General features: G+C 41.4%; 1 protein-coding gene across 2 annotated transcripts; it reads left to right on the top strand.

Moving 5' to 3' along the window:
• Positions 1–2,346: 2,346 nt before the first annotated feature.
• Positions 2,347–13,195, top strand: MGC82327 (uncharacterized protein). Of its 2 annotated transcripts, XM_018224455.2 has the most exons (7): positions 2,347–2,569; positions 2,663–2,738; positions 6,361–6,469; positions 7,649–7,871; positions 9,235–9,336; positions 11,354–11,460; positions 12,937–13,195. In XM_018224455.2, the coding sequence occupies exons 2-7, from the start codon at positions 2,708–2,710 to the stop codon at positions 13,088–13,090; spliced, it is 726 nt and encodes a 241-aa protein (XP_018079944.1). In that variant the 5' UTR covers positions 2,347–2,569; positions 2,663–2,707; the 3' UTR covers positions 13,091–13,195.
• The last annotated feature ends 1,573 nt before the right edge of the window (positions 13,196–14,768 follow it).

Genomic DNA, 14,768 nt, shown 5'->3' with positions numbered 1-14,768 from the left:
AATTTTTGGTGCCAAAACTCCTTTAAAAAGCCAATCTTACATTTTGATGGTGCCCAAGCTGGTTTCAGTTCTCTGTTCCTGCCAAAGCATTTTGATTCTGATTTGGATTTCTGGTTTTGACTTCTGCCTGACTTGTGACTTCATTTCCTGCCGCCTGACTTGACCCCTTTGCCTGATTGTGACTATGTCTTCTCTAAATCCCTGCCAGTACCACACTTATGGACTTGATTCTAGTTACGCACTTCCTTGTTGGTTTCCGCATCAGAAAGCCGAGGGCCCCCAAAGGGCGTTGGTGAACACAGGGATCCACCTGTGTCTGAAGGTTCCCATCACGTTGCAAGGTTCCTGATTAAATTGCAAGCTCTACTGGGGCAGGGACTGATGTGAATAATATATAATGGCTGCAATAATCTGTGTAAATGTGTCCACACTATCTAACTAAAGGATAAATATACAGATAGTAACATAGTAACACAGGTTGAAAATCTAAATAAAACCTGCCTAACTGCTAGTTGATTCAGAGGAAGGCAAAAAAAAACAAAACATTTGCCTCAGAGGGGGAAAAAATTCGCTCCTGACTCCAGGAATACTAATAATGTTAATGTATCTCCTGCTCCTGATCTTGACCCAATAACTGCCCAGTCACTATCTGGTATTTTGCTAAGGCATTTATCTGCTGTTTGGGTCTTCTAATCACTACACATCACCTCGTGAATGTACATTACATTATCTTTTACTATAGTATAAATATATAAGCGCCTTCTCTCAGAGTTGTAGTCTAACACACACTGACAACAGCCTTGTTCTGTGTTTATGTGTCCCACTGTCACCGTGTAACACCAGGGGACAAATTTACAAAGTGACTAACGCTGGTGAAAATTCGCCAGCGTGACATCATTTTTTGACTTAGCCAATTTACTAACGCGTAAATTCGCTTGCGAAGGAGATAGACTAGCGCTACTTTGCACTCTAACGCCAGGCGAATTTTCGCTCTGGCGAATGGACGTAACTGCACAAATTCACTAAGATGTGTATTTTAATGAATGTTACCTCTTGCGCCAGATTTGCCTTTCCCACCTCAGACCAGGAGAAGGGCAATAGAGTGCATAGGAGTCCCAAAAAACACTGGCAACTTTTCAGTTTTTCAGGGTGATAGGCTGCAAAAGATCATTATTTTTTTTAGGTTACCCGGCTTCCCCCCTACATTTCCTAACATATGGCACATAAACTATACACTGGGCACATGTGTAGGGCAATATAACAACTTTATTTTATTTTATGAAGGTTCCCTGGGTTTGTGTAATGTAATGTATTTGCTGCCAGTGTCGGACTGGGACACCAGGGGCCCACCAAAAACCCTTAGACCAGGGGCCCACCCAAAAACCTTGAGACCAGGGGCCCACTCAAAGTATTATGTTCTTCCTTTCCTTACTCAACCTCTATTCTCCTATTCTCTTTTCTCTACATACTATAACCTATTATAGCCTCTATTTAGCCTCTTTATTCTCATAGAAATAGGGAATGGCCATTAAATAAGCCAAATGTTTAGAAGCAGAAGGGCCCACTGACACCTTGGCCCACCGGGAGTTTTCCTGGTATCCTGGTGGGCCAGTCCGACCCTGTTTGCTGCAACATATACGTCCATTGAAATTTAACTTCCCGCTGTATGCAAATTAGCGAACGCTAGTGCAACTTCACTTTGCTTGCCGAATTAACGCAAAACTTCGCCATCGTTCGGCGCCCTGGATGCAACTTCACATTTTAGTGAATTAGGGCCGTCCTGTCGAAATGTGGAGATGTGAGTGAAGCTGTCGCTGGCGAATTTCTGGAGGTTAATGAATTTGCCCCCAGGTGTAGACTTGTGTGTATTTGAACTTTAGCGCCAATTCTAGTCACCTGAGCGGTGTAATATAAACATTAGAGCTGTCATGTGACATTTGCTCATCCCTGGCTTGTTGTGACACAAGGGGCAGGACATACAGCCGCATAGACTTTCCTGGAAGGCTCTGTTTGGGACAGGGTTGCCAGGTTTACTGCCAAATTGGGCTGGTTGTGAAATGTAGTGGCGGGTTTTAAAAGTTTCAAAACCCTGTGTGAATTGTTGGAGACGTCAAGTGCTCGTCACCGTCACGTGACTCTTCCACAACTTCTCTCTCCGGCTGTCAGCTTGAGCTCCTGATTGGCTGCAGACAGAGGGGAGGAGGAGAGAGAGGAGGGGAAGTTTGCCATCATGCATGAGGGAAAACCCAGCAGCAAAGTCTCAGCTCGAGGGATACCTGGGAGAGGGAATGATTGAAGGGAAGTCAAGGAGGAGGGGTTGTAAAGGCGACATTGGCCAGTGTGACGGCTCTGCTTCCCTTTCTCTGCAGGGTGATTGCGGCTGAACTTTAGCACCAATTCCAGTCACCTAAGCGGTGTAATATAAACATTAGAGCTGTCATGTGACCTGTGCACAGCCCTTGCTTGTTGTGACATATGGGGCGGGACAGGGGCGCAGAACGGGGCGGGACATACAGCCACATAAATAGTCGTGGAAGGTTCTACTTAGAGTCAGTCAAGTGAAGTGCTGGTAGGTTGGTGAGGATACATAACATTGCACAGGAATAAGCCAAGTAGAGGCGACATTGGCCAGTGTAACGGCTCTGCTTCCCTTTCTCTGCAGGGTGATTGCGGCTTCTGTATAACTGCACTGTGTCAGGCTTCCGAAATGACCGGATCAGAGAAGTGTTTGGCAAAAGGTAACGAGCTGTCTCACACTAGCGCAGAACTCGGCTCAGCTGCACGAAGCGCATTCTCGGCGCATAACTTTGATCGCTATGGAGGTGTCTTGAGATTGGCGTGTGGGAGTGGAGAGCGGGTTTTATTGATCACAGGCCTCCTGCCAGCGCTGTGTCCTCAATATGTAACTTTAGATTCCCTCTGTGCAGTAATTGTACAACACAGGGGGTAACATTGCATTGAAAAACAATGCAAAGTAACAAAAACAAATATAAACAGAAGTACAGATTAAGAGAGACACAGTAGTAAACACAGGTGTCTGGCCTGTAGAGCTTGCAATCTTAATTAGGTGGGTCACTTATGCGCACAGAGGAGGAGGCTGTAATGTGCACTGGCTGGGGATTTGGGGCCCCAAGTTCCAGGATTGGAATAGATCCCATTAAAGGGTTAATAGAATGCTTCCCCAACTGTGGGGCTGGAGTAGTGATTGGCTTGTATTCGGGATGACTATTTGCCCTTCTAGTCACTGGCCAAATAGAAAGTCAGTGTGTAATTTCAGGTGAGTATTGGATCTATGTCTGTAAGTTTGATACACCAATGATTTCTTATATCTCTAAGCTTTTTATGGTGTAAGGTTGTCACTGAATGACATTGTTGCTCCTCCGAGGATTCTTGAACCAAAAGTCCAACAACACCTGGTTATTATATTCGGCAGATCTTCAATGCGTAGTTACCTTCCTTGTAAGATATAGTAATATATAATGATATACCTGCATAGTTATAAAGATATTGCCTGATAAAGCCAACTAAGCACAGGCTGTCACTGTGACCCTGTAGTCCATGAGTACCATATTAGTCAGTGGATGCACCCAGGAGAACACATGAAAATTGTCTATTGGAAAGTTCCTTAGAATTAGGTATTACTTCATTCTGCAAAAAAAAAAAAAGTGGACGTCCCTAATTTAAAGGGGTTGTTCTCCTTTAAATTAACTATTAGTATGATGTAGAGAGTGATATTCTGAGACCATTTGCAATTGGTTTTCATTTTTTATTGTTTATGGTTTTTGTTATTTTGCTTTGTATTCGGCAGTTCTCCAGTTTCATCAAGCTGGTTGCTAGGGTCCAAATTACCACAGCAACCATGCATTGATTTGAATAAGAGACCAGAATCTGAATAGGAGAGGGGCTGTATAGAAAGATGAGTAATAAAAAGTAGCAATTACAAGAGCATTTGTTTCTAGATAGGGTCAGTGACCCTCGTTTGAATGTTGGGAAAGAGTCAGAAGTAGAAGGCAGATAATTCAAAAACAACATAAAATAAACCATGTAGACCAATTGAAAAGTTGCTTAGAACTGACTATTCTATAACATACTAAAAGTTAACTGGAAGTTGAACCACCCCTTTAAAGGGGAATGAAACCTAGTCGGCACAAAAACTCTCCCACCCTCCCGTGTGCTGCCCACCCTTCCTCCTCTCCCCTGGCCTACCCGTCCCGCTGGGCAAATGCCCCTAACTTGTTACTTACCCTTCTGCGCAGGTCCAGTCCAGGGAGTTCACAGACGACATCTTCTTCCTGCTTTGACCGGCGTTTTGGCGCATGCGCAGTAGGAGCATTTCGCCGGTACGGATCTACTGCGCATGCGCCAAAAGTCACAAAGTTTTCCGATTTCACTTCGTGACTTTTGGCGCATGCGCAGTAGATCGTACCGGCGAAATGCTCCTACTGCGCATGCGCCGGTCAAAGCAGGAAGAAGATCGCTTGGAAGAAGATGGCGTCGGTGAACTCCGTAGACTGGACCTGCGCAGAAGGGTAAGTAACAAGTTAGGGGCATTTGCCCAGCGGGACGGGTAGGCCAGAGGGGGGGAGGGTTTTTGCGCCGACTAGGTTTCCTTCTCCTTTAAGGGAGAACTGAAGTAAGATCACTCTGGGATGCCAGTTTGTTAGAATCTTGCTACGCTAGGCTGACACTCCATTTGCTTAAAGGACAAGGAAAGGCATGTATATGGTCGCATGGGTAGAAATGTGTTTGGGCCGACACAAAAATCTGATGCGTCGATGGAAAATTTTCCATGTTGGTTACACAACACAACTGTCAGATGCGGAAACAGCATGCTTATGTCTTCACCCGACAAGATAAAATCTGATGGTGTCTGGCCGACTTTTTGTTTTAAATTAAATGAATTCTAGCTTTAGGGGGATCAGATTTTGTAGGACCCTACATATCTTGTGCTATTGTATGGCAAGATCTGATCAAATCTGACCCACAAAATCAGTCAACTAGTAGGTAGCATATACAGGTATGGGACCTGTTATCCAGAATGCTCGGGATGTGAGGCTTTTCGGATAACAGATCTCCATACCTTAAGTCTGCTAGAAAATCATGTAAATATTAAGTACCGGTAAACCCGATAAGCTGGTTCAGCTTCCAGTAAGGATTAATTATATCTTCGGTTTGGATCAAGTACAAGCTACTGTTTTATTACTACAGGGAAAAACCAAAACAATTGGATTGTTTGGATAAAATGAAGTCTATGGGAGATGGCCTTTCTGTCATTTTGAGATTTCCAGATAACTGGTCCCGTACCTGTACTGGCTAGCTGTTTGGGGAAAAAAAAAAAAAAAGGCTTATTGGTTGCTATGGGTTAGTAGTAATCAAGGTAAACTTGCAGCTTTTTATTACATAACCCCCCACAGCATGTTATATTCCGTAGTCCTATTGGTCCTATGTGACCATGATTTTCCTGTTTACAATCCACTCGGCCCCAGCCCCAAGTCTAACTTGTCAGAGGACATTTTTGAGAAGAAAGGAATGATTGTAGTTTTACATGACGGCAGCCACTGACTAGAAAAACACACAAAGATACAAAACAAAAGCACATCACTTGACTTTGTGTGAAAATATATCTGTAACTTGTTTGAGTCTCAGGGAATCTCTGCTTTCTATATAAAGTGATATAAAGTGTACTTTATGTACTGCTGCTCTCTATTTCACTAACAGGCTTTACTCATATGTAGCTGTACAGGTATGGGACCTGCTCAATGATCAGGACCTGGGTTTTTTTGAATAAATTCCATCATTTGGATCTCCATTCCTGCTAGAAAAATGATTAAAACATGAATTAAATCCCAGTCGGATTGTTTTGTTTTCAGTAAGGATTATTTATTTTATTATTAAAAAAGAAAACATAAATAGTTTTTAAAATGTTTTGATAAAAATGGACTGTATGGGAAATGACCATAAATCAGAGCTTTTTGGATAATAGACCCCATACCTGTATTACAAATCCCAGCATATTCAGAGTCGGACTGGACCATTGGGGGCCCACCGGGACTGCAATCCAAAGGGCCCTCTTGGCAGTCACCGGGGGCCCGCTCCCGACTTTTAAACTAAACTAAAGCGCATGCGCGAACAGCGACTGGCTAATCAGGAGAGCAGGTCTGGCCGGCCCAGTCTGACCCTGAGCATATTATAAAGGTTAAGGCATCCTGAACTGTCCAGCAACACCAGGGTTGCATTCTTAAAGCAATATTGCTAAGAAAAACATTCAGGATGGTGGAGAGTTAATCAGAAAGCTAACGATGCAATTTGCCGCCTGTCTGTTTCTTTACTTCCATTGTAATGATAACATTTGTTTTTTAGGCTGCCCAGCTCCAGGCCCAGTCCCTGAAGGAACAATTCGTGTGTACAGCATGAGATTCTGCCCATATGCCCAGAGGGCAAGGCTTGTCTTGGCTGCCAAAGGAATCAAGTAAGTACCTGATACCCAGTCTTCTGCACTGAGCTCACAAACTGGGCATCTTCTACTAAATATCTTTTTTTATGTGTACAGAAAATACAAGTTGTATTCCATGAGGTGATTTTATTGGCATCTTGTTGTAAATGTTTTGGCTGGCATCCTGCCTCTTTCTCTGTTTTGTAGCTTGCTGGCTTAAAGCTTTTCCTGGTACAGCTTTCTCGCTTTATTTACTAGATCTGTAGGGACGGATTTTTAAATTTGTATTTTCAATAAATTATATAACAGTGTACATTATTAGATATCCTGCTTTGATGGGCTTCAGAGTAGAACCACAAGACACCTAGGGGCCCATTTACTTAGCTCGAGTGAAGGAATAGAGGAAAAAATTTCGAATGTTTTTTTTTTTGGCTACTTCGACCATCGAATGGGCTACTTCGACTACGACTTTGAATCGAACGATTCGAACTAAAAATCGTTTGACTATTCGACCATTCGATAGTCAAAGTACTGTCTCTTTAAGAAAAAACTTAGACCCCCTTGTTCGCCACCTAAAAGCTACCGAGGTCAATGTTAGCCTATGGTGAAGGTCCCCATAGGCTTTGCAATGTTTTTTGGTCGAACAAAAATCGTTTGATCGATGGATTAAAATTAGATTGTTCAATCAATCGAATAGCGCTAAATCCTTCGATAGTCGAAGGATTTAACTTCGACAGTCGAATATCGAGGGTTAATTAACCCTCTGTGTTCGACCCTAAGTAAATCTGCCCCCTAGTGTGCCCTTGTGTTGCTGTGCAATGCCCTTGGGCTGAAACCAACTGGCTTAGGGTTTTCCAGATATATTAGTAATTCAGATCTCAATTCCTACTAAATTAAAAATAATTTAAATATGAATAAAACCACCTTGCTGAGTTTCAGGTAGAAGTGTGTTGGTGAGAGTCTCATGACAATTGCTTATATAGTCGGCTTTTCTTGGGTGGGCATCCTGTAAATGGAGGATGTCATACTTTGGATTGTAGCTTTGGTAAAAGCAAACCTAATTCATAGCGGAGGCCCTGAATGCCCACTGAGATTCAATTTGTAGTGCTGAAGGCACCACAAAATCAATACAGTAGATGCAAAATTAGTCATAACAGGCTATTTATTTTGGCATATAATATGGCAACTGCATTATTTATTTTTTTTTTTTCAAAGGCATGAAGTAATCAATATCAATCTGAAGAACAAGCCAGATTGGTTCTTTGAGAAAAGCCCATTTGGCCTGGTACCATCTCTGGAGACCAGCAATGGCCAGGTGATCTATGAATCTCCAATTGTGTGTGATTATCTGGATGAGGTTTATCCTGGGAAGAAGCTGACCCCTGCAGACCCATTCCAGAAAGCTCAACAAAAGATGACGCTGGAACATTTCTCCAAGGTATTTTATTCTAGGCCATTTCAATTTATTGAGGATTTTGTGTTGATTACTTTGGGATATTGTTCAGTGGCAGAACTACCAGGGGAGCAGGGGGTGTGATTGGACCAGGGCCCACACCCCTCAGGGCCCCCCAGCAGTTTGTGCACCACTGAAGCTGCTGTATAAATTGCGTACGGAAGGGATGGGGTCCCGGCTGCACGTCCTGCACCCAGGCCCACCCCCCGCAAGTTACATTACTTATATTGTTTAACATGTTTCCATAAGAATGCCTGATTCTGATTTGGGGCAGTTGCTCATAGCATCTAATTAATAAGTTTTACTGAAAGTTAGAAGCAAAGACCTAATTGGTTGATGTCTGTAACTGTAAGATAGTATCTATGTTAGTGAGCTTTAGTATATGTGCCACTTATTAAGCTTTTGGTTGGTTGGTTTTCTTGGACAAAAATTCAGGTTGATTGATTACTCTTTCATTGAATAGCAGAGATTCTAACATAGCCCAGAAGAGACCGGCTCAGCAACTTTCCATGTGCTTTGATTTGTTTTAGGTAACTGGGTAAGTTAGTAGAGTGATTTTTGCCTTCCATGTGTGGCCAAGCATCCTATATGTTATGCTGGTGGCCAAAGCAATAAATCACTTAAAATCGGCTCGTTCCAAGACATTTTCTTTATGATTGCCTTCAAGCCTTAAGATGATGTAAAGTGTGAAACAGAGGAAGGATCATTTTGGAAGGAGGTGATGGTCACCTAGGTTAGTGGTATAGTTTTATGCGGTATAGAAATGAAAATTCTGTAGTGGAGGAGCTCTAAGTGCTACAATGGGGATGTAAGATGGAATGGAACTCCGTATGCCTTATGACGACCCCCCCCCCTCATGGTATGGAAGAGAGGCAGGAGGAGTGGTGGGCCTCTGGTAGTGGAGTAAAGGGGCCATACACTATACAAGATATCCTCAACCAAACACGCAGATCTAAGGTGGACAATATCGGGCTTTAATCTGATTGTTTGGCACTAGGGTGGGTATACGAGCCATCAGAACAAGGACTGCGTCAATTAACCGATGCTGTCCCCAAACTGACGGGAAAGCCAAACCTTTCTGACTCCTTTTGAGCAACAAAGACTTGTTGGAAACGTGTAACACCTGGTTGTTGAGTGCAGCCAAGATGAAGCAAATGGCATATGAACGTCATGATAGTGCCCCCCAAGAAACAGATATAATATACTAACCCTGAAAGCTGGATAACGTTGGATCATGTAAGTGATTTTATTTTTGTAAGAACAAATCCCAGAACACATTTGGCTAAAATAATTACCCTTATTAATGTGTCTGATGAATTAGATCATTGTAATGTCACTTTGGTTTCAGGTCACCACTGTGCTGTATAAGATAATGGGTGCCAAGAAAAATAACGAAGACCTATCCACTGTGAAAGAAGAACTCCAGGAGAAGTTGCTTAAGCTTGATGAGGTAACACTATTTCTACACTGGAAAACCAATTTTAGTTGAATTCAGTAATCCATTTTTTAAATTACTTGTTAAAAATCATATTCACTGGCTCCAAAACAGCAGTTGGACTCTGATGGGACATTTCCTGGTCTTCTGCAGCAGATCTATGATCCCTTGAGGTATAGGTTTGTAGAAATCAATGGCAGAAACAGCAAATGAGTTCCTGAAATCCAAGTTTTACATTTTTTAAACACAAATATTCAAGATTTATTAATTGATAAAAGCTCGGATTCAAATTAAAAACTTGGGCAAACGCTGTCCATTGGAAATGTCTCTTTAGCATTTAAACAGTTGAAATTTTGCAGCCTGTTGCAACAATGTGATTTATTTCTCCCTCAACTTTACATGATTGACCTCAGAACAGTGTTGTGTCTAAGGATTGCAGAGGAAAAAGTCAATTCTGGTCTTGATTATTATTATTAAATGATAAATTGATCGTAAGCCCTTCCCCTATTGTCTCCTACCAATATGCAAATGTAACTGCATTTATTCTGGTCAGATATTTCTCTATATATGTAAACTGATATGCCTTGTATTCTTTGTATCCCATAGACAAGGGCACTATATAAATAATAATATTAAGAAATATCCCCATGTATACATTTAGTGGGTTATTTATCAAAAGATAAGTTTTAGAGGTTTGTGAACTCGAATGTTTCTAATTTATGAAAAAACGGGAATGTAAAAAAACTTGAATCAGTAAATTCTGGGTGAAAAACCTGAAAATTCTAATTGAGTTTTCTGCAAAAAAAAAAAATCGTAATCTCTTTGAATTAATTGAGTTTTCGAGCGAAGCCCACCGAATAAAACTGGAACATCATGAAGGCTATTAACATCTTCAAATGGTTCAAGGGACCTCTGCCATTGACTTCTACATGACCTAGACAGGTTTTAGCTGGTGTATTTTTGGATTCGAGATATTTCCAGGGGTATAATACATTTAGAAAAATTTGATTTATTTTTTTAAAAAACTCCCAAAAAGTTTTTTTTTAACCCAAAAATGTATTTTTTTTACTAAAATACCCTTGAAAACTAAAATTTTTCGAAATTACTCGACTTTTGATAAATAACCCCCTAATGGTGATAACTATATAGTGTGTGTGTAGGCTACAAATGTATTGTTATGCAGCTTTTTATTACTCGTATTTCTGTTCAGGTCTCTTCTAGTCGTATTCAAATCTATGCATTGTTGCTAGGGCAGTTTGGACCCTAGCAACTGGAAATGCAAACTGGGGTGCTGCTGAATAAATAACTCAAAAACCACGAATAAAAGAAAATTAAAGCCAATTACAAATTGTCTCAGAAAATCTCTCTACATCATGCTTAACAGTTCATTTACAGCTACCCCTTTGAGGTACGGAGATCAGATTTACAGGAAAACCTTGATCCAGGTCCTAAGCATTCTGTGTAATAAACACCCGTTTGATTTTAGATTTTAATAAATTCTGAAATCTGTAAAAAGAGAACTGTGGGTCCATTCTCCGATAGCTACACTTTATATTGAAGTGACCCATTGTAATGGTGATATTTAAAAACACAAGTGAGAGCAGGCATGGTAAATGGCCAATCATCTCCCTCTGTTATTCAGTTGATAGCACCCCATCATGCAAACATTTCCCAATGGGCTGTGAGTATTTGTGGTGGGAATAAAATGTGCCCTAGATGTAGTTAAATTCCCTCCCCCCACACACTTAATAATACACAATAACATTACACCAAACAGGACATATATTATGATAAATTGCAAACTAGAGTTTTCAAATGAAACTGGAGGATCTGAAGGCCATTCTCAATTTTGATGCTTTTGGTATGTTGTCTTCTGATCTAGGGTTCATCAAACAGCCTTCTTTATTTACTAATTATGACAAAACAATTGCAGTTTATTTAAACAATGGTATTGAGAGATGGTTTATCCCTTCAGAGTCTCTTCTTTCATTTTAGGACAGACTTTATTACCGATACATTTTCTGTTTCTCAGATCCTGGCTAAACAAAACAGCCTTTTCTTTGGTGGAAGTGAGGTCTCTATGGTTGACTACATGATTTGGCCCTGGTTTGAACGGCTCATCATTTTTGATGCGAAGGAGTAAGTGAAATCATTTATAAACCCAGACCTAGCACCAGGGACATTATATAAAGGAAGGAGCTCACCATCCTTATAGTATAAGTCACCCACGAGGTGTACATGCACTGCCATGTCACTTTAAGTGAAACAGAAGGTTATTCCCTTATTTCTGTGCCAAAATGAGTTGTACTATGTAGGGACCCATAGGGTTAATATGCCCCTATGGCTTTAATTCCCTACACTTCCTGATCTCCCTAGTTGCTGGGCAGATGCCCATGTAGCTAGATGTAATTTGCATAGTTGTATTATTGACCAGGAGGCACTGTGACCACACCCTGTCACACTTTGATATAGTGAGTGAGAAGGGTTGGATCTTCCTTTTTGGCAGCTGGTGCTGATCCAGCAGGGTGGAGCCATTAGCTCTAGAGGGACCAGTACCTAGAGGCTAGTGAGTGGCAGGAATATAATTGTTATAGACTCTAGGAGAGTAAGAGAGGGAAGAGAGAGAGTAGCTTTGTGCTCCATCAAGGAGGTCTAGTGGGCAGGGGCGATCCTTGCGCCTGAGGCAGCAGCCCCAATGCCGCCCCCCTCTCCCGATCCGCACTTAAAAGTTTAGCATCGGAGCGGGTCAAAAGGTGAGGCATCGCTAGTGTAATGAGCACTTTCTGCACTAGCAGAGCCTAATTTCCGGTTTAAAAAACAGAAATTCGGCTCTTAAAGTTACAGAAGGCGGCTTTTTGCCGCCCCTTGTAACTGGCCATTCCCTGCCGCCTGAGGCAAGGTACTCACCTTGCCTCATGGCAGGAACGGCCCTGCTAGTGGGTAGTAGCTTCCCAGACTGTAAGATTTGCCTCCAGACCATGTGTGAGGTATTTCTGCCTGGTGGTATGCTGTACTGCCTTGACTACAGCCTCAGGGAATGCACCTGCATCTACTTCTGAAGCTCTGTTGGCCTGTGTAGCCCAAGTCAGTGTTACAACTGTATAGTGTAGTATATAAGCCTGCTCCTTCCCACCCTCTTATCTTCCACAAATGGAAGGAATTGGGGTCAGAATACAAGAAATAGGGCACCACAGTGTAACCAAGCTTGTAATCAAAGTGTAATCAAACCTACCCACACCCAGAAGCAATTCAAGGGGAACAAATATCAATAACAGGGAGCTGGTAGGGCAGAGAGAGCACTTGCTCTGGGTCCCCAGTATCCAGGGAATAGATTCTAAGGCTAGGGCCACACAGGGGCCGAAACAACTTGCTGAAATCCTCTGGCCTCTTTCTTCTGCACAGGATTGGCTTAGAGCGAACAGACTCAACGTGTTTTTTGCATGTTGAGCCGAAGTCCACAGAAGTCTGTTCACGACTGGCCAATTTAATTCGGAAGAGAGAGAGGAGGCTATTGCAAGCATTCGAGCAGAAATCAGCCAGCGTTTTTTTTTTTTTTTGGGCCTTAGCCTTTGTGTGTGAATTAATCCTCCTTTTATTTCTGTTTCTATTCCACAGTTGTTTGAATAAAACCACACACATTGATAAGTGGTATCAACAGATGCTGCAGGATCCAGTGGTCAAGGCAATATATATTGAACCAGACGTCATGTTAGGCTTTTTTAAGCTGTACATCCAGGGAGATCTGGAGGCTTATGATTATGGTCTCTAACCACCTTCCTGACATGTTTTGTACCAAGTCGCTGATTGGGAAATTCTTTTGCACTTCCACCTTGCACCAATTTTTAAGAACCCAATAAAGGTGCCTTTAAGCCTAGTGTTTTATGTTTGTGATTATTTTGTCCAGTACATGGTTGTATACTTTATTCTAATGCAGACTTTATTTTTGAAGGTGGCTGTTTCTTATTTTATGATCATTCTGTTTTTTGGGGTTTAGTTTATTGGAGATTCATCATTAAACCCTCACCCAATGTGCCATAACATTTAGAGGTGTCAAAAAATAAAAGGAAATAGAATAAAATATTTTTTTTAAACAGAGTCCCCCTTGCTACATTTGGGGCCAGATTTATCAAAGGTCGAAGTAAAGTCCTGCAGCGGGTCGGGTACCCGCGGGTTTCCTGCAACGTCTACTTCCGATTATGTCACTTCTGGTTTCAAATGACAGCACTTCCTGATTCTTGATGGTCAGCGGGTCCGAGTTGCGGATAAGGTACTTGTGGGTTGGGTAGCGGGTCCAAGCGGGTAAGAATGGGGGTACGGGTTGGGTCCCAAAAAATGGACCTGCGCAGGACTCTAGGTCGAAGTGAATTTGAGGGAATTTTCTAAGTAAAAAAATTCGAAATTCAAAGTATTTTTTTGTATACTTCGACCACCGAATAGGATACTACGAATTCGATTCGAAGTAACATACTTCCAATATTCGACCATTCGATAATCAAAGTACTGTCTCTTTAAAAAAACTTTGACTTCAATACTTCGCCAAATTAAACCTGCCGAAGTGCTATGTTTGCCTATGGGGACCTTCTAGAACATTTTTCTAAAGTTTTTGGAAGTCGAAGTAAAATAGTTAGATCGATTGCTGAAATCCTTCAAATTGTTCGATTGGAAGGATTTTAATTTGACCGCAGGATTCCCAAATTCGCTGAAAAAAAACTTAGACTTCAATATTCAAATTCGATGGTCGAATTTCGAAGTATTTTTGACTTCAAAATTCGACCCTTGATAAATCTGCCCCTTAATATTTACCTGGCCAGGCAAAATGAACGTCAAGCACTTGTTTCTGCCTTGAATATTTTTTTTGTTTTTCCTTCCCCTTTTAGAGGGTTAAAGCGACTTGACTGGGAATCACAAGTCATACATTATCTGTAAGTGTAAATGTAGTGCAGAAATAGCAAATCACTAACGGTAGCTAGAGTTTAGAGACGATGCAGCAAAGCAATCCTGATAAAAGCAAATGCAGGTTTTCTGGAAATGTCCAAATTATGGAAAGGCTGTCTCCCATAGACTCCATTTTAAGCAAATAATTCCCATTTTTAAAAATGATTTCCCTTTTCTCTGTAATAATAAAACAGTAACTTGTATGTGATCCAAACTAAGATATAATTAATCCTTATTGGAAGCAAAACAATCCTAATGGGGTTATTTAACATAAATAAAGTTGGCAGGACCTGCACTTGATTTTGTAAATCATTTTGTTGTTAAGCTGCTTGTACAGACTGTATAAACCATCTCCATAAGAACTACTTTACCCTAACTGCCATAGGCTATCAGACAGTCGATATTACACTTAGCACTATGTAAGCAGACATACCTCTACTAAAAAGATGTGCCATCATTTTTAATTATAACCTTTATCATTCCCTTACAAATGCACCTTCACTAGCATCACC

The sequence above is a fragment of the Xenopus laevis genome, chromosome 7L (assembly GCF_017654675.1).
Source record: "Xenopus laevis strain J_2021 chromosome 7L, Xenopus_laevis_v10.1, whole genome shotgun sequence".
In the NCBI taxonomy this organism is placed as follows: domain Eukaryota; kingdom Metazoa; phylum Chordata; class Amphibia; order Anura; family Pipidae; genus Xenopus; species Xenopus laevis.
This window is presented reverse-complemented; position numbering and strand designations above follow the sequence as displayed.

Bases quoted from the DNA above. Each gene is read 5' to 3' on its own strand.
- MGC82327 (XM_018224455.2), top strand. From the start codon at position 2,708: ATGACCGGATCAGAGAAGTGTTTGGCAAAAG. The intron at 9,337-11,353 runs GTAACACTATTT...TCTGTTTCTCAG, and splicing joins AGTTGCTTAAGCTTGATGAG to ATCCTGGCTAAACAAAACAG. The intron at 11,461-12,936 runs GTAAGTGAAATC...TCTATTCCACAG, and splicing joins ATCATTTTTGATGCGAAGGA to TTGTTTGAATAAAACCACAC.